Source organism: Vanellus vanellus (assembly GCF_965231255.1).
Source record: "Vanellus vanellus genome assembly, chromosome: Z".
Lineage (NCBI taxonomy): Eukaryota > Metazoa > Chordata > Aves > Charadriiformes > Charadriidae > Vanellus > Vanellus vanellus.
Genome location: NC_138908.1, coordinates 32,841,896 through 32,869,313, shown reverse-complemented (window position 1 = coordinate 32,869,313; position 27,418 = coordinate 32,841,896). Strand labels below are relative to the sequence as shown.

Below are 27,418 nucleotides of genomic sequence, written 5' to 3'. Positions count from 1 at the left end.
CTGTTCATTGTGCTCTTTTCTGGTCCTGAGCTTTTTGTGCTTGAACTGAATGGGTAAAAGCAAAATTGAGATTCAACAGGATGGAGACAGGAACTCATGCAGCTGGGAGAAGGTTGCTGCCAGTCTTTGTATGGATTTGGCCAGCCTGCTGTGATGGCATTGATGTGATACTGAAATACTTGCCTAGGGTAGAGAGAAAACAGAATAAGTTGTTTGGGTGGATAAAGTAATAAATGAAGGAAGAAACATCTTCTGGATTCCTTCCGGCCAGACAGAAATTACTTGATTGCACCCACGGAGGAAAGGAAGCATATCTAGATTCCTGTGTGTTTGTTTCTTGAGGTTTTTGCTTTTGGCTCTGATTTTTATATTCAGGATAGGTGACAAAGTGGCAGGTGATGCTCTCTTATCTGTCATGGACTACTGCTGTCCCTGGAATTTGTGATCACTATACAGAGCAAAAAGGATGCTATTGCTGTGAAGGGATATGTGATATGACTTGACCAATGCTGTGCAAGAGAGCATTTCTGCAGGCTATCATTCCCACATGTTAGTAGCATTCTTGTGGAAGCTAACTGGTATTCTCCATCCCCCGAGACTCCAGTTACTTTCTATTGATCTAAAACTTGCTGGAGGGACTTGGTGCTTGACAGAGAGGTAAAACTCTTTGCTCATTTTAGCTGTGTTGAAATGGACATATATCGTCATCATAGTCGACGGACCAAAATCTGATGTTTAAGTACCTGGTTTTATTTCTTCTTTAAGGGACATTGTTACTACATTTTGGTACCAATGTTTGAAAATACTGCCTGGAGTGATCTGAGGTCACTCAGAGCTGGTGATATAGATGAGGCCTTTCTGTTGGCAATAATAACAATAATGATATCAAGGTGTATGCTGGCGGTCTCCAGAACAAATTACAAGCTCCTGAGCTCTATGAGTAGAATGGATCCTCAGTACCCATATATTGTTACTGTAATTTTAGGGCCAGTTTTAAAGCAGAATGAAAAAAGGTAGCACTTGATAAAGCTGGGTTTCTTTCCCCTCTTCATCTGAAGCTTAAAGGCAAGTGAGCATTTAGGTAATAGAAGCATATGTGTTTGTGGTCATGTGTTTATATTAATACAAACATTTCAAGGGCCAGAGCAATAAAGAAGGAATTGTGGAGTGCTCCTGAAAAATATCTGATGAATTGCTCTTAAAAAGGAGAAGGAAATCTTGATCTTGGAGCATGATAGCATGAGGATGGTTTGGTTACCAGTGCAAAAAAAAAAAAAAAAAAAGGTAGATTATAGTCTGAGTGAAGAAGCAATCAAAGTAGGAAATCTTTGTAAATTCAGAAAAGAAGCTGTTACCAGTAAGTCCTTTTGGCAGACTGGTTAAATCAGCATCTTGCTAAAGCTATTTCCAGGTCTGTTTGCGTTCCTCTCTTCTGTAAGTGCACTTCTATTCATGAGGTTTGAGTTTAGCTCAACAGAATAAGGAATAGCTAGAGAACTTTTTATTTTATGCATTTTATGGAAGTAGGTAAGCATATGGAGATCCTGATGTTGACGTGTAGCGGAAGTCTTGGTTTTGAGTGCTGCTCTGTATTTAGACAATGGAAATTTGTTCCTTGCATAACAAATTATAAGAATACAGGTTTGAAACATAACCAAGAGTTTGAACTGTTCACCCAGTGTAAGCCAGTGGCAGCTGATTCTCAGCCAGTGATGTTCTTTAAACAGAAGGCAGTGGATCAACAGCGGTAAAATAAGGTGCATGCCAGAGGACAGGAAACAAAACAAACTCCTCATACATCACCACTGTGCTGTAGGCAAAAATGGCAATGGGCAAAGCAACTAGTGGGGTTAGAAAGCTGTAGTGGCTTGGCACCTTTGTTGCAAAGGTTGCAAGTGGTAGAGCAGTTATTGAAAGAATCTAGTTTACAATGAGAGGGTTGTGTGCATCCTAAATGTGACTAGTAAGTGGCCAAGTCATCTAAAGGACTGCAGGAAAGTTAAATTAAGTTGAAGCCAGGAAAGAAATTTTGTTGTGGGTAGGACAGAAGGAAAAAAAATTTAACTAGAGATGGAATAGCTACATGGTGAAGTATTTCCTGACCCCTGAAACTGGTCCTTCCAAATCGCAGCATTTAGCAGAGCAGGGTAATGATTCAGGCAGCATTCATGACCATGTTGTGCCTGTCTTGAAAGCTGATTCTAATGGGAATTCCTGGAAGTGTTGGATACTCAGAAACAGTAGGGCGTGGGAAGCTCTTGGACTGATCCTTCTCTTCTGATGGAAAGAATATGGTATAATTTGTTTCATTAGTTACGTTGCTTCTACTTAAGTCTTATAAAATCATACTGCTCTCCTTTGCATCATCTTATACAGATTATTATAGCCACTCTCTCCTTGATCTCAACTATGAAACTCCCAAGATTCTTTAGTAGGCAGCAGTATGAGAGTCTTTTTGTGTAAAGGAATTCAGATGATAAAACTGTTTATTTTCTTCTTCTTAGATGAAATTTATGTCCCTTTGAAATGATTTTGATATCAGCACAAGAAGCTGCATAGCACATATCCTGTCTCAGTTCAAATCAGAGATAGGTGTGCACATAACTCAAAGAGAATTTAAAGTTAAAAAGAAACGTGGATATAGTTTCTCACCTTTTTTGAATAAACAAGATTGCATAGTCCATGTATCTTTCTGGTTGCCCTCTTCTGAGCCTTAGACATATATGTAATATCTTTCTCACAAAAGCTGCTCCAAAATGGTCCAAAAAGTGACCTTTACAGATAATGCTGAAATAAATCCTGCCAACAAAATTTTTGGGTTTTGGTGTTGATTTTTTTTTTTTCCTGTAAATCCTTTAAATGGCAATTTTATTTCAGGCCTTTTTTTTTTTTCCTCTGTAAATACTCTTTGTCTTCTGGAGTGTGCAAACAAGGACACAAAATTTGTTTCCATTATGTCTCGTTCAAAATGTCCTAGCAATGTAAATATTCTTTAGCAGAAATCAGAATTTAGGTAGAAAAGTAGGTTTATATTCTGTTTTTAAACATGCAGTGAATAAAAAGTTCCTTGTACTGTATGGTTCCCTAAGCTTCTTCATGAATGTTTTGTTGCATCCCTCTGAATCTTACTCTCTTTTATCTTCCCCTCCCCTCAGCTTAATTTATTGCCAGAACATTTCACCCTCCCACATATTCTTCCTTCCAGGTCAGTGCTGCATGGCATAAAGTGAACAAATGTGTGTAGTCTTGACAATCCTTATATGACACCCTGCTTTGCCACCTTCCCACTTTTCAAGCTGTTGCCATTTATGATTATATGCTATCCTACCACTCAGTGAGATGGTAATTTTGATTCCCATTGAATTTCAGAAGGGATCATGTTCCTAAATCTCATAGGTTCCACTCTTAGCCTTATCTCACACATTTTAATATAATTATTAGTTCAATCTTCCGTGCTTTTAGCCATACATTTTTTGTTTGTTGGTACTTTTTGGTATAGTATTACATCTTGACTTGGTTTCACAAATGTGATTCTAGCCAGAGGAAACCATTTGTCTTCTGCTTTTCTTAATTCCTTGGAACTCCTCTGTCTTCTTCAGAGAAATCTTCTCTTTATGTGAACAAATTCAGAGAAAATTAAATAGCATTCCAAATATTTTCCTTTTAATCTCTTTAGGACTTTGTCTCACAGATCCATAGTGTCCTAAGCCTGTATTGTTACTACATTCCCTCCCCCACCCCCCCAAGTGTTTTTAAGCACTTTTTGTTATTTATACATTCTCTTTGGTTTTTTCTTATCTCAGGAGCCAAACATCCTCTTCCCCAGTTTCATTTGTCATACAAATGCTAATCTCTTTTGACTTTGGTTGATGTTTCTGTGTGGATTTACCAGGAAAGCCTGGTGTCTTCATTTTATCTCCTACTGTCTCCTGCTGGTCATTTAGCTATTCAATTATTAGTAGCTCGCTTTCCAGTGTACTCAAACAGTTGCTTTTCCTGAACAGTGTTTCTCCTTCCATCCTTATCCCTCATTGTGCAGGCATGCAAATGCTTGTATCAGATGTGTATAGTTGTGTTCACCCTGAAAGGATGAAGCAATGGTTTGATTTCTTTCCATTAACAGGGACTTTTTCCTCTGGTTTCTCAACTATTGCTCAGTGTCTCATACTTAAAACATGTCCAGGTGTTTTTCTGGTCTGGTGTTGTTTGGTTTAGGTGTCTTGTTTTAGTGTGTTTTGCTGTTGTGTATATGTTCATTTATAGCTCTGAAAATACCTACAAAAAACTAAAACATTTAATTTTTGAGTAAATTTATGTGTCTGGATCAGAATCTTTAATTATTATTTTATTCTGAAAAGATCCCAAGTTTTTCTTGTTTCAGGTATCTGAAACGTGTTATATGCTGCAGAGGTTCCATGAAAACTTGGATTTTCATTTTTCTTCTGTGGTGGGTTTTCATTGTATATTTTTCCCCAGTGTATGATCCTAGGGTATGCAGGTGTGTATAAAACTGCATTTTCACAATTGTCTTGCATTCCATTGTAGTGGAAACTGTGAATGTTCTTTTGGATAAGTATCTTTCAGTATTGTTGATATACTCATTTTGCCAGTCTTTGTGTCTGTACTCTGAATAAAGTTTTGAGGGTGGCAACATCACTTACCAGGCATTTAAGTGGTTTAGGCACTCTGGAAATGCTGTTTCTTCACCCTGTGCATAGACACTATGAGGCTTCCTCATGTGTTATTACCAGCACGCAGTAGTAATTTAGATGTGGCTGTGTAGATGGGGCACCATGTGGACAGTCATTTCTGCTGCTTTCCTTTCAACTAGTCATTTCAACGTTTGGATATGAGAATGAGGGTGGATTCTGTGGTCTTTCAGATCCACAGGTGCTGGGAGGGATTACACTACTTGCTAACCTTGTTATTCTTCCTGTGCAGGTAGTCTGTAGTAGATGTGATATGTGAAATCTCAAAATTGAGATTTGCAGCATTGCTGCAGTTCTTCCATTTTTGGCTGCATCAATTACTGTTAATTTTTGCCTCTTGGCATGATGTAGGTGTCCTTCCTTTTATGTCAGATCATCCCATGTTGCTACCTTGCTTTTGGAGTTGCATGGTGAAGTCCTTCCATTCATTTTGGATAAAGTTACTGCTAAAAATTAATCTCGGTGGTTTTGGTGTGAGCTTTTTTTTTCATTTGCTTGATTGTTTTAAATCAGTCAGGGCTAAGTATTTCATTTTCTTTCCTTGCATTGCATATATGAACATCCTATATTTTCTTGTGCTGCCTCGAGGCTATTCAAAGAAAAAGATGCCTTTTTTTTCCTTAACGTGTAATTGGTACTTCCTAGTGTTTCATTTTTCTTCATTTTCTTCCCCTTCATGTTTTCTTTTTGCCTTTGTGTTTTACATTACTTAATACAAATTCTCTAACTCTTCCCTTTGCTTATTTTAATGTATTTCGTCTGCTTTCTGACTTTGATGTAGGCTTCTAAGGCCATTTTACTTTTTTCAGACATGGATGGCTAGTCCCTCTTCCTGCTCCAGACCAAGGTTGTTAACACTTTCCTGGAGTGCTCCCAACCCTTTGTGCATGGGGTGCAGGAAAAAAGACTGAGGTGGAACTTGCTTTGTGTACAGCCATGACTCAATTGTTGGTCAGTTCTGAGGGAGAAGCTGTGCTCTTTTCCTCCTTCATTCTTCACTGTTACATCCAGGCATCCTGTTGTTTCAGCAACACGACCAAAAGGTGTCCAGCAGTTTGGTGCACAGCAGTTCGAGGCTGCTGTAAGTGCTAAGGCTGTCATAATACTTGGTCATCATCTTAAGTCAGCCCGACTGTAAAGTACATGCAGAGCTGTTTGTAACATCAAGCCGCTCTTCCAGCAGAAACAGAGGAGGTGCCCATGTAGAAGTGCTCTGCCAATTTAAGGCAGTGTTGTTGCTCCTTGGCTGTGGATTTGCCTCCATAGTCCTTCTTTCAGGTACTGCTTTTGAAAAATAAATGAAAAAACCCAAACCTCAATGCCATCATCTGTTTCTTATTTGCTGGCAGTGCATTCTGTGCTGTGTGCTCAAACTCATGTTTGGAAGCAAACTCAAGTCAGTTGCTATCTTTCCACTGCCTTCACTGGTTTTGGAGTGGGCATAAAAAACTCTGGTTCACTGAAGTCGGTGGAAAACCTCCCATACCTTTAGTCGGCTTTGGATTCTATCTGAAGTGTTCCTGGTGGAGCTGGATTGCACCTGCATGCTGGGATAGCTGTCTGGCAAGCTGATTCTCAGAAACCAACAGAAGCCCTATACACATGTGTTAATCCTGGGTGTTTTTCTTCAGGAAGTGCTAAATCTTGCACTCCAGAAGGATTGCAAAATAATGAAAGCATTTGGCAAGGGAAAAGGGGAAGAGTACACAGGCAGTACCAGGGACGTGCATGCTACCATTAGTAAAGTGTAAGACTCTCTGTATAAGCTCTTCAGAAGGCTTTTTTTTTTTTTTTTTTCTGTAAATATCATAGCTATCTTAATTGTAACAGAGCAATATACTAAAAATTATAAGGTAGCCAGCCTGAATCCTGGTCAAAAGAAAGTAAGAATTCAAACGTTAAATATAGAATTTGCTTTTGGCTGTTGCTGATGACAAGCAAAGCTACTTTGTGTACTTCTTTTTCTGTGGTAATAGACATCTAGCTATCTACTTTTGGAGTTTTCACATGCCAGATTCTAGTTTTCCGTACTGGATTCCAGTATCCGATTGAAAGTTCTAAAGCTGGAATAATAGACACCAGATGGTAGGACAAGTAAAAATTTCTGAAGTATAGTAGATCTTCCAAACAACAGCAAAACTTCCTTGTTATGAAAATAATCTTTTTTAAACCTGTACCTTTCTAAGCAGTGCATATCACTGAGGCTTTGGCTAGGAACCTGGATGATATGACGGAAATTTTTCATCCCTTCTTCCTAAGGAAGGGAACAATAAGCTACAAACTAGACTTTAATCAGTACTCTACAAGTAATTTGACTGGTACACATACAAAAAGATCTGTTTCCAGTGCTATGAACTTTTTTTTAGGCTGTCATATCCTTGTCAGGTAATCTGCCTGCGTTTTGAGCTTTTAGAAGCATTGAACCCAGTAGCCCAGACACCAGGCTGCAGATACACAAGTCAGCAAATTTGCTCTGAACCATGCGTCCTTTGGATCGCAAGGTCCTGTTCCAAAAGAGGGCAAGTGCACGGTTGCTGCCTTTGAGGGAGAAGAGAATTCTGCAGAGGTTTGCAGCTCCTCAGGCCTCTCCTATGCCAAAGTAAAGGAAATGTGGAGCCTTTTTCAAATGCAAAGAAAAGAAGTCCTTGACGTTTGAATGGGTGGAGCTCACTGTGAGCCCTCATGGCGAGCAAACCTGCTGTAGAAGTGGTGGAAACAGGACGTGAATATGCTGCACTGTGATCCTGCTTCAGTTCATGAGGCTTGGATAGGAAAAACATAAAGGATTTCTTTCATTCATTTTACCAGCATCTTTCATGTCTCTGCCTTTGTCTTTGCTGTACACCTGGTGATGAAGCCAGGGGAGCCCAGAGATATTTGTGCTTGTGTTTTGTTTGTCTGGTTGGTTTTTTTGGTTGTTGTTGGTTTGTTTTTCATTTCTGGAGCATGTATAACCCCTTTCTGTGGTAGTAAGAAAAGAAAGCAAGCATTTTACTCTTTTGAAGACAGGTGGAGAAGTCTCCACACTGAGTGCTGTATAGGCCCGTATGCCTTTTGTTTCTCCATACTAATTGGTTAGAATGGATGGTGTTAAGTTCCCACAAGTATGTCTGCTAGAGAATTCCTACATACCCAGCCTTGGGGAATTAAGCTTTGGAAAATGAAGTACCCACCAAAGAAGTGGCTGGTACAGTTTGTATCCCAACTCCCACTCCCCCAGCCCCTCCCTCCCCCCCCCCCCCTTTTCTTCCAGAAAGCTTAAGAAAAGAGCCTTTTGTCTTCTTTCCTGAAAAGTTACACTGAAATTAATCTGTGCTTTATTCATCTGCTTTCATTTGTGCCATTCATGGGCAGCTGTGGGCTACATAGGACAAAGCAGATGGATTCCTAACCTCCACATTCAAGCAGTGTGTTGGGAAAGGTTCAACACCACCCTCCCCCTTCCTTTTTTTTGGGTCCAACTAAAGTATTGTAGCATTCTGTTTCATTACTGAGACACCTCTGGACTGTGTTTCTCCACGTACGATTAAAATGGTGTGACAGAGTTCCGCTGGGTTGTAGAAGGGATGCATCTATGCAGATATATCTATATGAAGAGATCTCTCTCTCAGTGTAGCAAAACTTAGCAGCTTCTAATAAAATGTGATTTAGAAGTTTGCTTTACTGGAATTTATGATTAAATATCTTTTCTTCCAATGATGACTTCATTTCAAACATCATCAGCTACAAGAACATGAATTTACCTGTTGTGAAGACTGCTTGAAATGTGACAAAATTGTATCATTTTGCTGAAGTTAACTTTTGATGTAGGTTTCTTAAATAATTCCATAAATGTGTAGGGAAGAGTATCCATTTATTTTTCATTTATTTTTTATTTTTCCTTTTAGATAGGCTATTTACATGTATCTTGTGCCAGATCTTCATCGGGTGTAAACTGACTTAAGACAATTGAGAGGATCTGGTCTGATGTATGCACCAAACACATAAACGCTTGGCAGTGTGATTAATGTCCTTTACCTTCACAAATTAAAATCAGACTTCTTTTCAGACTACTTTTAATTTAAATCTGTCAGTTCTTCTCTCCCCAAATCAGATCTAAAAAGCATAATTTATACTGATCACCTTTTAAATTGTAGTATACAAGTTAGATTAGGTTAAGAAGTGCTTCACCTCTTTTTCTTAATCCCTTCAGAAAGCTGTCAGCAGATTTCATAACCAACATCTTGATCAAGCCCCTCTAAAAGCCAATAGGTGCTGGAGCAGGCCTCAAACCCTTTTAGATTTGTTGATCCACCTGGAATAACAACTTCCCTCTGTTTCTGTACAGACTCTTCATACTCTGAGCCTCCTGATGTTCAGCAGCAGTTGAACCACTACCAGTCTGCAGCTTTGGCCAGGAACAACAACAACATCAGCCCAATACCACTTTCCGGGAGTGCTGCAGGAGTGGAAAAAACGGAAGCCATCCTTAACTGTGAATTTTGTGAATTCTCCTCGGGTTACATACAGAGCATTCGTCGTCATTATCGTGACAAGCACGGAGGGAAAAAACTCTTCAAGTGCAAAGATTGTTCCTTTTATACAGGCTTTAAGTAAGTACTGTGCAAAACAGATAAACTGAAGTCATAAGGGGTTTTTTAGCACTTGAAAAGACTTTCTGAGGTCTTTGAGAACTGGCTGTAGCTAACAGAAACATGGCCACTGCTGACCAGGGAGAGGAACATAAGAAATGTCATGCCAGATCACAGCAGCATCCATGTAATCCATTTTCCTCTCTCCTACAACAGCCGGTACCATCTGCTGCAGACGAAAGCACAATAAGTCCTTGCAGTAGGTTTACTTGCTGGAGGAAATGGTACAGGTAGTACTTTTTCCTCAGCCTAGGCAATTAGAGGGCTATCCTTATCCTCAAGTGTGAAAATTTTCTCTACCAAAATAAGGTAATTTCATGGTGTAACCAGCATGAGCATGGGACAATCAAGTGTCCTAGGGAGACAGGAGAATTTATATCACTATTCTGAAGAAACCTCTCTCACATAATTTTATTTCTCCCACTGTCTATCTAGCTGAAATGCAAAGCATTCTCTAGCATATGTGATAGCATAAAAGGATGTTTCAGAAAATCCAATTAGATGTGCAAAATTCAAAAAAAATTGGTTCTGTGTGTGTTTCTGTGTGTGTGTGTTTTTAGCTGCTGTTCCGTAAGGAAAAAAAAAGGCCTGTGCACCTGTGCTGTTCATCGTTTCCTCCTTATATGTTGGACCCTTGAGCATAACACCCTCAGCTGACATTTGAGGTCTCAAACTTGTTAAGTTCTTAGGAGACTGGTGACAGTAAGCAGTATGACTGGATAAAGGGGAGGAATTATGCCAAAGAAAATATTAAGCACAAATCTGAGAGAATCCACACGAGCAACCTCTAGTTACATGTCTCTAGCTTCTGTTGCTTCAGCCCCTTGCTGGCTCTATGGTATAATTTGCTGCTTGTGCTTTATATCCTGATTGCTATCTGTCTTAAAGATTACCAGCAATTGCCAGGTTCATTCAATCTGTTCGTATCTTGTGAATGCCATTTTCTTCTACCTGGATGAAATGAAATCATCTTAAATCGAGCAGCATTTAAACACATTCATAGTTGCATAAGGGAGTAGTGTTCTTTCATGTGGTGTCTCAAACATTTAGGGATTAAGTCTTGCTTCTTTAAGAAGCACAGTGTGTTTTCTGTCTTAAAAAAAAGGGGAGGGGGGCAAAAAGCCCTCATACAAATCTCCTCTTCAACTCATCATAGAAACTGAAATGCACAAAAGCACTCACTGAAGTTGATAGAAATATACCTGTAGAATTTGGTGATCACCAGATTCAGGCCCAAGGCAGTTGTGTTAGTAAGTTGCTTTGTGTTCAAGCTAACAGTCTTGAAGCACTCCAAAGAGACTTCAAACTCTAGTTCAATGTGGCAAGCTCCTTAGCTTTTGCAAGCTTTACCACTGCTTTAGGAAAAAATGACCAAGTGCCCCAAGTTTACAGACACCTCTCATTTCAGTAGTTGAGCTTGTGGTTAGATAGATGTACAGTTAATTTCCTCTGTATGCATGTCTCTTGCAACTTTTAAGTATGCACCCACTGTAATGCCAGCATGAAATTTTTTGTTCAAAAGTACTTTGGAGTATTCATTCATTCCTCCACATTATTAAGTAAAGTATTCCTAGTCTTGGGTGTTCAGATCCTTATAGCTGATGTTTAAAACTTATCTACTCAGTCAAAGCCACTGAACACAAGTCTGTTTGGAATCCTGAATCTAAACATTTTAGCTGTTTTTGGACTTGTCCTAGAAAGACTGAGGTGGTTAAGGGTGTTATGTGCCACCAGAAGTATGTCTGTCCTCACCTCTGCAAGTCTAGAACAGTTGGTAGATTCTGTTCAACTTGCTAAACATTTAATCTTTGCCAGAGAAATTGCACTGAGTATTTCAGCCTGAAGGCAGATAATAAGCATGAAAGATGGGAATTCTTTTGCTATCTTAACTATAGCAGTATGCCTATAGAGCAACCCATGCAAAAGAATGTCTTGTCAGAATGAGTGTTTGTTACTTGAGGGTACAAGCCTGCAAATAACTCTGCTCATGTGTTACTCATGTGAGTAGCCCTGCTGAAATACCATTTGGCACTGTGAAGACAAGGCTGAGTGGTATCTGTACCATTTTACATGACACATCCCTTATAGAGCTGTGACACTTCATCGTTCCCTGCACACCTCTTCTGACTGCTTCCATCTCTCCCTCCTGTTTCACAGATCTGCTTTTACTATGCACGTGGAAGCTGGGCATTCAGCAGTTCCTGAGGAAGGACCCAAAGACCTTCGCTGTCCTCTTTGCCTATATCACACCAAATATAAACGCAACATGATTGACCATATAGTTCTGCACAGAGGTAACAATATCCCTGTATGTGTCTGTGTTTGATCAGGGGAATGCTGAACAATGCCCTTGTCTTTCAGACTGGTTTCATTAAATTTTTCCATCTCTGTACATCATTAAATTTTCCCATCTCTGTACATGAGGATATGTTGAGTAAGTCATCAGCCCTTGAGTATCTTTTGTTTCATTTCTAAACGATGCATCTTATTTCCTGTAAAAATCAAAGTTAACCAGTGCTGAAAGAGGGCAGATTTAAAATTGTTTTTAAGCTTTTCCTCTAGAGAGTTTAACAGTCATCAAACACCTGTTCAGCAAGAGTTGCCCTAATTTACAGCTCTGATCTAGGCCAGAGTTGTTTCCTGCTTATGTCCTTGTTATCATAAAGTCCTTGCTATCATAAACTGCATGACAGGGTGGATCAACTAACCATAGAGGCCCCAAAATAGCCTTTGATTACTTGCTTGATTTTTTTTTTCTGTTCGGTGTTCTTAGAATCAAAACAAGAATTATAATATTTTTGTTTTTCTTTAAGACTCCTTTTCTGTCTCCACCTCTCCCTTCATTTTTTAAGCCAGCTAAAAGTGGGATTAGGGATTTCTATGTTCTATTAACTGCGGGCTTGCCTGCTCAGAAGAGACAGCTGTTTGGGCTCTCTGGGCTGGGATTCCTGCCCATAGCTATCACACTTGATGCTTGTAGATGGTCTGTTGGCTGCCGAAATCCAAACCCATGTGTTGGGATGGCACTCTGCCTGCTTGCAGGTTGGGCAGAGTTTCACAGTAGGGTATTGGTGGTGAGCAAACACAAGTTTTGCATGCCATCTTTTTCCTGGAGGAGATCCTGGTGTGACAAGCACTATCATAATTCCTTGTAACATACCAGTTTTCAGTGTTGGTAGCTTAAAGTCCTTTTTGTACCAAAGCAGTGAGGCTGGCAGAGTTTATACAAATTTCTATCTGCTAGCAGGGCTATTCTGAGGGAACATCTGCAAAAAATGACCTGTCAGTGATTCAGACAACACGTTACAAAGCTGCCTTATTTGGTTATAAGAATTTGGCAGGTGCTTTAGCTTTTACTTACTGTCTTTGAAGGTGTTGCTGTGTCAGGATTTTGCTCAGCTTCAGGGCATGCTCCAGAATTAGCTCACTTCAGAGGAGTGAAGGGTTTAGTTAAACCCTGTGCAGGGGACTGTGCGGTTCCAAGTGCTGCTGAGGTGTTCTTTGGTTTGTGGCTGTGCCAGGGCTCCAGTGGACACTGCCAGACCTTTAAAATACAGATAGACAAGCTGAGGGAGAATTTGGTGGGCTTAGTTAGGGTATTTTCTGTCATGCATAGACTTGACACTGGGAATGTCCAGTTGCGGAAGTGGAAGAGAACTTTGTGAGTTCAAGCAGTTATACTGCATGTACAGAGCTGTTTCTGACCAGTTGCAAGGAGGTGATTACCTCCTGGGTAAGTGACGCTGTGGATCTCTTCTTTTGTAGAGCTGTTGCTTCAGTTGCACAAACCAAACACGAGCCTTTGTGCTGCTGAAACAAAGCTGATGATAACAAAGGACATCATGATGCACCCACTAGAGCATTGGGAGAGGTAAAAGAGTAAGAGAATTTTTAATGCAAGTGGGATATTAGCTGATAAAAAATTTCAGAGGCCACTGAGGGAAGGACAAGGGTTTTCTGTGGCATCAAGCATCCAGGTAATAAAGGAAGTAGGGTCCTTCTTTAAAGTTCTTTCTGGTGCATATATCCAGCTAAAAAATTGTCTGGCAGCTGAAGCAGACAATTTTGACAAGATTTAACATGCACTGAAAGAGAGGCTGAGCAATGGTGAATGTAGTCTGAGAGCGCCTTCCCTTTTTATAGCCATTTTAGTGGTAAAACAGGGTATAGCCCTGAGCTGTGGCCTAAGAAAATTAGTTTTGAAGTAGATGGAGTGGTGCAGTGTGTAAAATCAAGAGTGAAGGATTTGATCCATTTCACAGTTAATGTTCCTCCTGTGTAAAAAGACATGTTTACAGATGTGTGACTTTTGCATTACTTCCAAGTTGCTGCACCTCTAATCCTTGGTGTAACAGCATGTGCTTGAAATGGAGAGTATATTTGCCTCTTAATGAGTGGCTACAGAAGCTGAGTTGTACAGGGCTAAAGCATTATCAGATAGAAGGCTGAATGCCTAATGAGAAAAAATTAGGTGAGGAATTTGCTTGCCATTAACTATGAGGGCAAACAGGAAGCCTCCAAGAGCTTTCTTCCATGTATGAACTGTTCCCCACATCAGTGTACAAGCGATTCACCATGCCTTCTGTGGGCCCAGATGGAGCACAGACTCATTACAGGTGGCCAGTACCAGGGGACTGACACAGCTAGAGTCTGCTATGCAGGTAGGTGAAGAGAAGAAGCTTGGCTCTCGAGTTCTTCCTGACCTTTGTGACAGGCAAGCCTGGGGAGACACAGAGGAGACAGTGAACTCTTGCTTTGTGGCCAGCTGAGGTGTTGGCCTTTAATTTAGTCTGGACAATGCAATTAGTTTTCATTATCCCTTCCAGTAGCATTCCCATCACACATTTTGAAACACGTTGGTATTTTTCCAGGGCTTAATGCAACTTACAAAGATCACATTGGGTCTACTTGAAAATCCTTGGAGCATTATTTTTTCTTCTTTTAGCAATCATTTTATTCTCTTTCTGGTAGTGAGAACAAAATAGTGATTTTGTTCTTCTATTTAATAGAAATCACACCCATTTCTCTTCAATAGTAACTTTAACATAAAAAAGTCAAATTTTCAAATTCATCTACCTCCCCAAAGGCTTCATTGCTACATGTCTTGGTTCCTTGCACGTTGTTGTTTCTGGCATTATTGTAGACACAGCTTCATTGATACATGCAGAACCCTTGTGCTGTGCTTGCTTTTCGCTAGTGGAATGCAAATGCAATGTGTTATGTGACTGTAGCTTGGATTTGTAGGCAAAACCACATATTTTCAAACACCCAACATGACCAAATAATTGGTCTGTGTGTAGATAGTAGGACTGTTTTGTTTGTACTTGGTTTACCTTCAAGGGAAGGAAATAACTTGTATATGCTGTGGTGTGTTGCTGAGTAAAAATTTTTCTTACAAACAAAAAAATGTATGTCTGCTTTGAGTTACTGTACTGCAAATACTTAGTGCATTAATGGCCTTTCAATTTAATCTCTGATCTGCATTACAATTAGACTAAATAATTCGGTCTAATGGAAGGACTGGATTTCTTAAACCAAGATGATGCTTTTTAGGTGTTTATTTTGTTGTTGTTCTTTAATTACACATCTTGCTAAATTGTTCCATAATTCAGGGCATCGTTTTGTGAGGCATATAGAGTTGTCTTTGTTTAGAGGCTGCTGAACTTTGAAGAAGTCTACACATGGATAAAGAAGCTACCTCTTTCAATTTATGTATGGAGCTTTATGGTTTGCTGTAATTTTGTGAGTTGCCCAGATATGATAAGTGCCTTCTAAATGAATAATTAAATAAACAGGGCTTTGTGGGGACAGGCTGGAAATGAGAGCATGACCTTATGAAATGTGAGGTTCTGGATCCAAATAACCTGCAAGTTCCAAAATCATTGCTTGGAGGAAGTTCACTGACATGAATACATCATGTAAAATTTTTATATCTTCCCCTGAAAATGAAATCCTTCAGGCTAGAATTTATGTTTATGTTTATTTTGCTTTTCTCATGTTATTGTGCTGCCTTTGATTTGGAGAGTGTGTGTGTGATTGTGAGATAATAGGTTTTGCTAATATGAATTAGGGAATGCTGCATTACCCTAGGCTGGTAGACAAAAAGTTTTATACCATCCCGTGTTTTTGCTTTTTTAATCTGTGCCAAGTGCTAGAGAAAAAGTGAATTTTCAAATATTTTAATTAGTATTTCTCTTTGAAAACTTCACTTGACTTTTTCACTTTTGAAACCAGCTGTGGCACTGCGACACTTATTTCAGTGAGTTCAAAAGCACACAGCTGCAATGACCTGGTAAAAAGTCTTCTTATGACCCCAGAATCACAGCTTTAAATTCTGTTGTCTCTTAGACCCTTTTCTCCCCTCCCATTTCCCCACTCTGAATGGCCACAACTCTTGTCTTTATAGCTAGAGAAGCTGTTGTTGGTGTAGAAAAGAATTCAAGTCCACAGGGTTTTTTTTTAAGGCATAGCTTTGGGGTAAACTTCCACTTTTTGAAGTGGCCAAAGAGTAAGTTATGAGATAGGATAACTTTTGTGTTCAGGGAGAAGCTGAGCAGGATGGAATATTTTGTTGAGCTGTGGAAAAAGTCTTGTGAGCAGCAGTGGCGTGTCGATTGGCCAAAAGCGAATGAACAATAGAGCTTTTGCCACCTTCCAGAAACCCTAAGGGAGTTTGTGTTTCCGTAGTTGGTTTTGGATGTGATATTCTCCTCCTCACTAAAGAAAAGGGGCCATTGGCTTAGGTCCATATGTGGATTGCCACGTCTGACATTCCCCTAGCCTTCATTTCTACCATCTGAGATTCAGGACTGGGGTTTTCGTTTGTTTTAATCTGTCATTAGGGATGAACCTGCATGAGGAGGATCAAACTCTGCCTTTAATTTGCACTCCACAAGGAGTAACAATTCTAAATTTCAGTGTTCTCGTTCAAAAGGCCAGTTGAGTAACAAAAGCCCATAATGACCATCACTAACGGTGACCCTCAACTGAAGGGTGAAATTTGGGGTTTCCCTTGCGCACACAGCTCAGGGAACCACAGCAGATGAGCATTACGTGCATTGGATTCTAGCTTTGTTAAATGACTGAAATTAATTGCTGCTCCGTTAAACATCAGTGCTTTCTTTGAGAAGGAGGGAGTTTAAAAACTCAGGAAGAGCATTTCAGTACATACTTCTATCCGTGATCTGAACTGTGGGAAGTGTGTCATGAACATGCATGCAGATTTTGAATCTGAGCTTTCTGAAAGCTGTGAGCGTGTTGGGAAGTTTCTGCCCCTGGCTGAACTGCACAGGCTTTTACAGCAGTAAGTCCTGCCTTGCTTACCCTGAGAGATCTGAGAGATCCCAGAGAGTAGCTTTAGATGTGATGGTGAGGATACCAGCTCCTATTTTTATAGACCCAGCAGGGTGATGCATTGGGAAACACCCCGCAGCTTCCGTTTATTACATTTCCAGCAGCCATTCCTGGCTGCTGTCAAGTACTGAACAAAAATGGACTTTCGGTTTGGCTGATTTATGGCTGGTTTTGTATTCGCAGGCTCTCCTACTCTGACTCACAGGTGGAGTCTCATTTGTCCCAAAACCTCCATTCCCATCCTTTTCACCCAATAAGCAGTCGCATTTATGAGGACACCTGCATTTGTAGCCTTGGAGGATTAAACCTGTCATTGCAGGGAATTTTTGTCTTGTGTTTTGTGTGTCAGTCCAGCTTAGCTCCCATTCCTTTATAGATGGACTGCCGGCCCGTATGGCACAGCCTATTCTGTGGGTGGGTGGTAGTGTCCTAGCATGTGGGCCTGGCATTTCATTAAATTTGTTAAGTGAATGTTGCCCTGTCCTTACAGAAGAGCGAGTCGTTCCCATTGAAGTCTGCCGTTCCAAACTGTCGAAGTACTTGCAGGGAGTTGTTTTCCGCTGTGATAAGTGTACCTTTACCTGCTCCAGTGATGAGAGCTTGCAGCAGCACATAGAGAAGCACAATGAACTGAAACCTTACAAATGCCAACTCTGCTACTATGAGACCAAACACACAGAGGAGCTGGACACTCACCTTCGAGATGAGCACAAGGTAACATCCAAATAGTTTTAATTTGTATCAATCTACTCTTTGCAAATGCTGTATTAGTTTACTTGCATGTCAACTCTGAGTAGCCAACTTGCCATTGGTGTTTGTTTTTTTTTTCTCTCCATCCCCAAATATGGAAACTAATCTCTCCCACGTTGGGCTTCACTTCCTCTGTTTTCTATTATTTCTTTTTTTTCTTCAGAAACTCAAAATTGAGTGTTTCTAAAGCTGTTCAGATTGACCAGAATTGGCAGACTGTTGTATGCGAAGTATGGTTATCTGGAAAAGGCACTTGTGTATGCTAAGTTAATTTAAAGGGCGGGGAGGGGGGAGAGGGGGGAGGGAGGGGTTGTGAAACAATATTAAGGCTGTGTCATTCAGCCTCTCTAAAAGGCAGGAGATTCCAAACATAAGATTGCTCTGGCAGCTTCAGCAGCCTGGCATGCCGTGCATATTTTAATAACAATGAGAGCAATACATCTCTGTTTACATTTAACAAGGGAAAGATAAACAGCAAGTATAACCAGGCCCTAAGTTAAAACTGCTTTGCAGTTTCTGGAGTGCCTGAGTGCAGACCTGATCCAGTCTTTGAGAAGTCATTAGAGGCTTTCCACAGGCTGTTAGCTTTGAATTTCTGTAACTGTGAACTGTGTAGCTGAAAGACACTTAAATTCTAGAACTAAGATGTGTTTTGGAGTATTTGTTAGAGTGCTTCCTAATCATGTTTCCAGGGGAGGCAGGTATATACCTCCACCTGTTGGAGCTGAGCTGCCCAGGTCTTCACTAAAAACTCACTCCTACTTCATTGACTGAGTGACACTTTTCTTACAGCCAAATACATTTATATTGACAGTATTAGCAGCAGAAGTCCCAGCAAAACTTTTCATGCTTAAACAGTACTTGTCTGTCTTATAAAAACAAACTCTGTAAACTTATGTTGGCCTGCTATGCTTATCTGACCTCTTCTTTATTACTTCTGGAGAGTCTTCTGCAATTCACACAGTATGTGAGATGCTCAACACCTCCTAGTCACCACAGCAAGGCGCCTGGCATATCCAGGAGGCACTACTCCTCGTTCTTTTGACACAGTGCTTCAGGCTGGGAAGATTATTCCCTTACTTAGCTGTTCCTTCCAATCCAGACCTGCAGTGACGATGTCAGTAGTTTAGGGGATCTTTTCCCCATTTCTCTTTGGTAATTTATATCTCGTTAATTTGTGTCAAAGTTCTGGGCTTTAATACCCAAGTGATATATAGCACCTTGAAGAGTTCCTGTGCATGAGCTGAGTTGAATTAAGTGCCTTGCGTGTAGTCTTGTTTGTTTATATCTCAGTGGGTGACATGTTAAGTCAGAGAACCTCATCACAGCTGTCTGTATGGAGTAGTGCTAGGAATCTGCACACCACTGCATTTAGGATAGTTTGCTATTTCAAGATATACTACAGTCTAATTCATATGCTCCTTACATTCATTCACATTCCCTTTCCCGCAGAGGGATAAAAAACAGTCAGTGGGTGTTGATATTTCATTCAGCATCTTGCAGGAGGTGTTGTACTGCTCTCATTCCTCCGTCTCCATCCTCTCTGCTTCTGTGGCTCAGTGCCTGTGCTGCTGGAGGGCCATCTCTTTGTATGAAAGATGAATCCAAAGTCCTTCCCAGCAGTGATCAATGAGCTCAGAGGGCGCTTGTCATCCAACAAATATTAGCCCTAGTGTCCTGGTCATGCTCCACGCTCTCCGCCTCTACTGTAAATCTGGACTACTCCTCTGCGGTTTCTGTTGGATGTGGTGGAGTTCCTGACATCTGTGCCCTAAGCTGCTCCTTTCATACTGCTGCTGTGAGCTGTTAAGTAGCTGGTGCATTTCACCCTAGGGTTAGCTGAATTTGACTGCTGGGTGAAGTGTTCCCATTATAGTCTGTATATCAGTTTGCAAAGCACTTTGCAGCCTTTCATAATGAAAATTAATCTGTTATTAATGAGTGAAAGTGTATGTGGCACACAGCAGCCATGTGCTTAGTAAAGAACCCATCCTTTCATGCATGAAGCTGAATGAACCAGTCACAAAGAATTTTCCTTCAGCGTGGATGTGCAATAGCAGCGTTTGGTCACAGCAGTTGAACGGTCCTATAAAAAGAGGATACAAATTAGAGGGGTTTGCATTTCTGGGATTTTTTGTTTGTTTGTTTTAATACATCAAAACTAGTGAGAAATGAAGGGCGGGTAACTGAATGTCATTAATTTTTGAAAACCAAAAATGAGAAATGCAGAATAAACAGCAAAAGAAGACTCACTATCATTGAAAAGAAATTAGAGTTAATTTGATTAGGTGACTGCATGTCACCTAAAGCTGAGTAGGTTTTGGGGTGTAGTCAATTTTGTTTTGCATATGTGGTGATTTTTGTGATTAGCTGATGATTGTGCCGATTGCTGACAAAAGTGTTTCTTTCAAAGGTGAGTCGTAATTTTGAGCTGGTTGGACGAGTTAACTTGGATCAGTTGGAACAAATGAAGGGGAAAACAGAGACCTCCAGCAGTGATGAAGAAGAGAAAGAAGAAGAGTTAAGTCCCAAGACTGAAGAGAGAGGTCAGTGCAGCTTTTCCTTTTTTTTTTTTTTTTTTTTTTTGGCGCTGCAACATGCCCTACTGGTCCCACCAAGCAAGGTCAGCTGTTGACTTTACAGCACATTCCTGTAGAGCCATGCAGACATGCCAGCAGGAGCAGAATGGGGCTTTTGTGAAGACACTGCTCCTGGGGGAATCTCATGTTTCTAATCCTTATTACAAGTCTTCTGTCTGTTAAAATACATACTATGAGAAAACACAGTTAGCATCCGTGACTTATCTGCCCATACAGATAACATCTATAAGTGCTTGGAAAACTATGCAAGTATTTTTGTGGTCTGTCAGATTTTCTGTTTTGGTAACCAGTTTTCAGCTTTTCACTTGGCATTGTTCAAGCAAGGGAAGAGTTCATCGCCAAACTTTTTTTGTGGGCTGTTATTAACTCTGTGGCCAGAATTCCTTGTCAGAAGGAGTCAGTCCTGCTGCAGTTGCTGCAGTTGGCAGCTCTGGAGCCACGGTAGGTCCATGCCCCACCTGTACCATTGTGTATTTAAATATGTGCCTGAGTTCCTGTCTAAGACTTAATCCCACAGACTTCATCCAGGGCCAGGCCATGTGCTTACTAATGCTTTTGGTTTGGTTGAAGTTAGATCAGCACAGGAAAAAGTAAGTTCTCTGTAAATTGACCTGAGCGTTTCTTGTCCTTCCCTTCCAACAACCTTCCCCCATGAAAACCAGGTTATTGCAGAATCTGGTGTAAACTATTTGTTGTCTAGTCTGCTCTGTTGCACAGTTCATCAGTCAAATGCAGGATGTTTGCAAGTCTTTAACATACTTAGCCCTGTGATGTCCGAATGTCAGGTTCCTGGGGTCACCCACTCTCCTGATTCCGACGGCTGCAGTTAGCAAAGTTCTATGTACTTTAACTAAAGGTATGCCACCATGTTTACCTTTTTGCTCCCGGATTTTCAGCTTTCATACTCGGGAGTTGCTCACAAAAGAAAATGTGTCTGCCTACGTCTTTTCAGACCTTGAAAAATTGCAATTTCTGGATTCACGGGTTGTTTACAAAACATGACGGGCTCAGATTTTACCTTTTAATAGCAAGACCCCAGCATCTTGGCTTTTGTTTCGTGTCCATGCAGCGTAAATCTGGTCTGCTCTTATCACAAGCAGTCATTTCAAGTGTGGTTAGCGATAGCTTTTATTTAAATGGGAAAGAAAGCGAGTTGGGTAGAAAACCATTTATGTTCTAATGAAAAATATCTTTCACAAGATCTTAGGTAGACCAGTGGGAAAATCAGAAGAGGACCTAAAGCGATGTTTGTTCCATATGCATTTCAAAGCTCAACATTAGTAACTCATGTGGAAACGTGCTTGGGTGTCTGTTTGAGGACAGCTTTGACCCTCAGAGCTTCATGGCTGGAACAATGATTTGTGTAATGATTTGACTAAAGGACCAGCTCACCTTAGTTGCAGATGTATCAGGCTGATTAATGTTTTGCATAGACCTGCAGCTAGCAGGGGAGGAAGAGTCATGCTGTCCTTGTGAGGATTACCTTAGCATTACATACAAGCACAGGTGCTGAAGTGACCTTGGAAGCCACGGTATCTAGACTCAGGAGAAGAAGGTGCTATCTGCCAAGCCTTACAAATCCCTGTAAATGCAGCACGAGGAGGTGAACAGCCCAAGGTGAAGTTCATTGTTTAAATTGGCTTTAGGTTACACTATGAAAATGTCAAAACATCACCTTCTATGCTGGAGATTTAAATTTGGAGGGATAATAGATAAGTGTTATCCCGATGTTTCAGGTGATCAGTAGTTAAGCAAGGCATAGTGTCTCAGTAATTCTAATTTTTATTTTGTACTTTTTTCACCTATATCTGTGGGTTTTTTACCTGTGACTGGCTAAAATGATTTCTGAATGGTTGTTCAGATGACCAGTCTGAAAAAATCGTGCATATTCCCAAGTTTGTTTTGCAGCTATTCTGTCTTGACTGGCCTGTAGGGTCAATGTTTCACCATTGCTATTTTTTCTCCTTTTTGATATGTTACCATTTCTAACATATTGTATTAAAATAGATAGAAAATGCAGAAAACACTTATGCCTACCACAACAAGGGTATTTAGAAAAGATCCAGTTATACTGACTATATTTTTCTAGACAAGTTGTGGATTACCACTCTAAGGTGCAAGCTGCAAGGTACACTTTTGAAAAATCTCCTGGTGAGGCAAGAACTGAAGGTGTGGTTGGATGCTGAGCTGCGTGCCGACCTATGGATTTTCAGAAAATAGTTCAAACAGAAATGGTTTGCCCTGTTAGCAGAGGACCAGACCTATGGTTTTAAATCCAGCCTATCACAGTGGCTAATGCTATCACAGCTTTCAAACCACATCAGCCTGTGTAATCCTGTATGCCACTCGGGTGCTTCTGACAATTCTAGCCTTTGTGGTGTTAGCAGGAAGTGGATTTGCTGAGAGTGCCTCTATGTGCTTTGAGTATCTGGAAGCAAATGCTCCCTGAACCCTCTGAAGCCTGTAACTTTGGCAGAACCAGCATTTCTTCCCGTGAGTCAAACAGCTGCCTAGATTCACATCTTTGACATCAGGCAGTACTGAAGGTGCAAAGAAGAGTGTGTTGCTTCTCCAAATGGACGTTATTGCCCATGTGAACAAAAAAAGCTGAACTGATATCTGGGGTTGGAAAGGAAGGGAGTGCTTGGTGAAGGACAGTAGAAAATATATTGACCTGGGAGAAAAAAGTGTGTGTGTTGGGGGGGAGGGGAGGGTGTCTGGCATAAACCATGGAAATTACAGCTGCCCCTGGTAGGGCCTGCATCCCAGAGGGACTGTCTGCCTCTACTAATCTTTATATCTTGGTCTTAGCAGAAACTGGAATTGAGGGGTATTCTTCCACAGTAGACAAAAATAAACGTCCATGAGTGTTTGTATGTGTGATGCAGGAAGACCACAGAGAGGTGTCTGTGCAGTCTGTTACCTCTCTTCTACAGGTTGCAGAGAAGAGCAGCTTCTGATGCTCCTCCAGGGAAGCAGTCCAAATTCACAGTCTTAGAAGTAAAACTGATCAGGAAGTAGGGTGAACAAGATAATGTTTTCTGAAGAGGTGATGAATTTACTAGAGTAGCCCTTGCTAATCTTAATGGGAGTTGCAAGTATAAATCATAAGCTGGTTTGGGTCGGAAGGCACCTTTAAAAATAATATAGTCCACCCTCCCTGCTGTAGGCAGAGATATCTTTCACAAGATTAAGTTGCTTAAAGCACCACCCAACCTGACCTTGAACACTTCTAATGGTGGGGCATCCACACCTTTTCTGGGTAACCTGTTCCAGTGTCTTACCACCCTCATCTGAAAAAATTTCTCCCTTACGTCCAATCTAAGCCTACCCTTTTGGTGTAAAACCATTACCCCTTGTCTTGTCACTACAGGCCCTGGTAAAGTCTCCAAAATTGTTATCTTCCATAAATATTTGTCCCTGTACCATGACTCATCTGTGTGTTGCAGTGTGTTTATAAATTTGTACCACACATAAGGTATTAAAATCCAGATGTAAACTGAACTAACAGCATTGACTTACTTTCTTGTCTACCTCTTGACACAGTGCCTTGCTTTGTGATATTTAACCACAGAATAAATCACTGACAGTAAGAAATACAAAGTGAGGTTTTTTCTTTTGGGTGGGAGAAGCAAAAAATGATGTTAAGAACCATTCCATATAGAACTTTAGTAAAGGCTAACTAGTGAGAAATGTGTCACAAAAATACTTTACAGGACTTAAATACAGATAATAGGGAATGTGTGGGCAATTTTAAGTTCATGGGCTGATCTTGAACAGAATAAATCTGAGAGTGAAGAAATCAAGTGAGTAGAGATCAGAACCAAAATGAAGCAAAATCCCTTTTCTTTTATTATGTAGTTTGGGAGGAGTCAGAAAGACATTCTGTTGATTTCTTGCTTAAGATAATCCCTGCTAAGGAATTAATGCTCTGAGCAGATGGTGCTGTCTCATTTCCAGCAAAAGAATCAAGTGAGATAGTCCATGCAATTATTTTTAATGGCTTATGTGGTGATCTTCTTAATTTGTGAGAAAATGTTTCATCTTTTGTTAAAGCTGGACGTGTTCACATGGAGCTTGATTTTCAGAAATACCGCTCCCTGAGCTGCCAGTGACTTCACTCGTATTACTAGGTGCTTGACACTTCTGCAAATGAGGCCCCAAGCACTTTGTGTAAAAGATTAGGATGGGATAAAACATCTATGCAGTTAAGATGCAGCTCTTAATTCGTGAGACTTCATGAGGAAGGGATGTCTATTTATTATGAGGATCACCTGTTAAATATACCAATTTGTTCTACCAATTCAAAAATTGTAGATGGGTTTTAGTGGGTTTTTTTGATTTTGTTTTCAAGCCATTTCAGTCCTAAACTTCTCAGTTTTGGTTTTGATTTAAAACTCTGCAGTCTCTTCATTTGTTGAAATACAGGAATAGGGAGTAGTAACTCATTACCCTTATTTGCAGAGATGCTTTAAGACTTAGGATGGGATTTGTCACATGCAGTGTCACTTTGCTTTAGGGCAGTAGCATTTTCTCAAACACAGTTATGTGATAGGTACATCCTTCTGCTTGTGAAGGATGAGAAGGTGCAGCAGAGGGGATCGGAATAGGATCACAGTGGTCCCTTCTTGCCCTGGCACTTCTGAATTCACAGGCTATGCTGTCTTTTTCCAGATCCCATGATGTTTCCTGACAGCGGTGCTCCAGAGAAACGCTTCCCATGTGAGTTCTGTGGCCGATCATTCACAGAAGGCTCTGAGTGGGAGCGACATGTACTGAGACACGGCATGTAAGTTGGTTTACACTCCTTTGCCAAACAGCTAAAGGCAACAGCAGATCTCTGTGCATTCCCCCACCTCATTCCTTGCCTCCCAGAAAGCTCTGTGATGAAGGCAAACACAGTTCTATGAAAAACAATTCTGTGTGTCGCAAGTGTGGGTGCAGTCATCAGATGTCCCTGCATGGGAAGTTCCTGTTCATCCTTTTTGACTCTGCTGCCCAGGTGGCTGTAGACTGTAGGGTTTAACTGTGATTCTGAAACTTAAGATTGTCCCAAGGTGAATAACACTTGGCCCAGGATTAACTTTACCTGAGTATACTGTTGGTTTTGCCTGCCAGCAGCGCAGCATAAAAATGGCAGAAAATTATACGGAATGTTCTAGGAAGCAACTAGATGTTTTTTTATTGTTATACCTCTTTTGCATGCTTGCAGCTAAACTTGCATACCAGTGCAGAGAATTATGTGCAGAGAAATGTCAAGACTTTCAAGGGAAGTAAAATCAATCTGAATAAACTCTTGCTAAAATGTGCGTAGTGAAGTTCACTAGTTCATCTTCACTAGTTCACTAGTTCATCTTCATAGTGAAAATCTTTGCCTTTCTATAGCAATTTGCACACTGTGGGACAGTACGCATCACAGATAAAAATAGGCATCTCTGGAACAATCATTTTCCTTCTTTTGATGAAGATCAGATTGGTAGCAGAGGTATCTTTGCTGACCAGAGTTTCTTCAAAGAGTAGATTTCATTCAAGGTTGCTGACATGTGGAAGACATTTGAATACAATATTGCAGGTTATTTGTGAGGCGATGAGAAATATTATTTCTCTTAGTCTTATCTGCCTAAATATCAGTACTTGAAACGATGCAACCTATAAAAAGTTTTATTGGCTCATTGGGAAAAGTACTCTTTTCCTGTGCCTTTGGTTTGGTGCCTTGTAAGTCTTATTTACAAGGGACTGGGGAAAGAAAGTTCAGCTTATTTACAAGGGACTGGGGAAAGAAAGTTCAGCTAGAATGTCATGGGTTCCACTGGTAGCTTCATTCCATGCCTCTGCTCTTGGGCATGAGGTGGAAATGGTGTGGCTGCTTGCCTTTTTAGAAAGTCATCTGGTTTTTTCCCTCATGTGATACGCACAGATTGGCTTTGCTGTTCTCTGTATCAACTGTAAGTGTTTCTGTTTTCTGCTGCTTGGCTTTCCAGGGCACTGAACGAAAGCAAGCACAGGACCAGTGAGGACAGCCAGCCAAAGGAGGATGTAGAAGAAACTGTTAGCACACTGCCAGAAGAAGAGGAAGAAGAAGAGGAAGAAGAAGAGGAAGAAGAAGAGGAAGAAGAAGAGGAAGAAGAAGAGGAAGAAGAAGAAGTCATTGAGAAAATGGTGGTGGACTATTCCCACAACAGTGAAACATCAGTCAGCATGGTAGCTGCTGACAAACCTCTCCAAGACAACTCGGAGGCCAAAAATGAATAAGCATTTGGTGTGATTCTAATCAACGTACTTGAACGTGATGAACGGGGTGGGGTGGGGGGGTGGGGTGGGCAGAAGGAAGAAATAAAGCTGCTTTTAGGACTGAATGATCTATTTTCAAAGCACTGGTACCTGTGTGAGTGTGTGTATATTAAAGTTATTTAAGTGATGGAATAAGTGGCTCCATTACATCACTGCATCTTTTCTTCTGGATCTTGACAATGGGAAGTTACATTCATCTCGGACTAATGAAGCAACTCCCCGTATTCCTACATTACACATCGTGCTTTGCAGTGGAGACTTGGATTGTTTGTGAATGGAAGCGTCGTGAGCATGGAAGAAGTGGGGGGGACAACTTTTCAACGCACAAATTTGGGTGCGTTTTTCTAGTTTTAATACATAACGCTTTTCCAGACTGAATGCAACTGCTTTAGAAAAGAAAAAAAAAAAAGAGAAAAAAAAAAAAAAAGGAAAACAAAAACAAAACAGAAACTGCTTCGCTTAAAACAGTCACCTGTTTCCTAGTACCTCAGAATTAACCAAGGGAGATCTCTGCATTTGTCAGTACTACCTGTTGTCGTTGTGGTTAAATGTAGAGAGACTGCTGGGCAAGGTGGTGAATGGAGGAAGAAAAAAAGTTTTAAAGAAAGGAAAACAAATTGTGCTTAAAATCCCAGTGTGGGTTTTATTTCTTAAAATACTGTGATTTTTTTAATTATTTTAGTAAAAAAAAAAACAAAAAAAAAAGAGAGAGACTTTAATTCCTAGATAACTGTTTGTGAATTGTCATCCTTTATTCCAGGTAAGCTGTTTGTTAGTATTCAGTTATAATTTTAGGATTTGATAGATTTCATGTGACTGATTGTGCGGTTTTGTTTGCCACATGTTTATTTTCTATCAGCCTGAGGTGTTACAAATACAGCACAATTAAGTTTCTCATGTAAAATGAGTATTTCTTTTTGAGGGGGGGACAGGGAAAGGAGAGTAGATCTTGTGAATAGAACATTTTGTTGTTGTTGTTGTTGTTGTTGTTAATTTTAAACATGGAAATAACAAAGAAGTTTTAACTTTTTTTTAAAAAAAACTAAAGAACCAAACTTACGGCACAGCTATGCAGCTCGCGGGC

The 27,418-nt window shown here is 40.5% G+C and overlaps 1 protein-coding gene across 1 annotated transcript in view; it reads left to right on the top strand.

Annotated features, from left to right (window-relative positions):
• The window catches only part of ZNF462 (zinc finger protein 462), a gene marked incomplete at its 5' end in the record, with an annotated part of 49,440 nt that extends 23,104 nt beyond the window's left edge, over positions 1-26,336 (top strand). The window contains 6 exons of the mRNA XM_082497575.1: positions 9,037-9,301; positions 11,498-11,634; positions 17,184-17,407; positions 19,857-19,989; positions 24,718-24,832; positions 26,025-26,336. Of these exons, the coding sequence (XP_082353701.1) occupies positions 9,037-9,301; positions 11,498-11,634; positions 17,184-17,407; positions 19,857-19,989; positions 24,718-24,832; positions 26,025-26,295 (1,145 nt within the window). The 3' untranslated portion in view covers positions 26,296-26,336. The remainder of the gene's footprint in view (positions 1-9,036; positions 9,302-11,497; positions 11,635-17,183; positions 17,408-19,856; positions 19,990-24,717; positions 24,833-26,024) is intronic.
• Between the last annotated feature and the right edge of the window lie 1,082 nt (positions 26,337-27,418).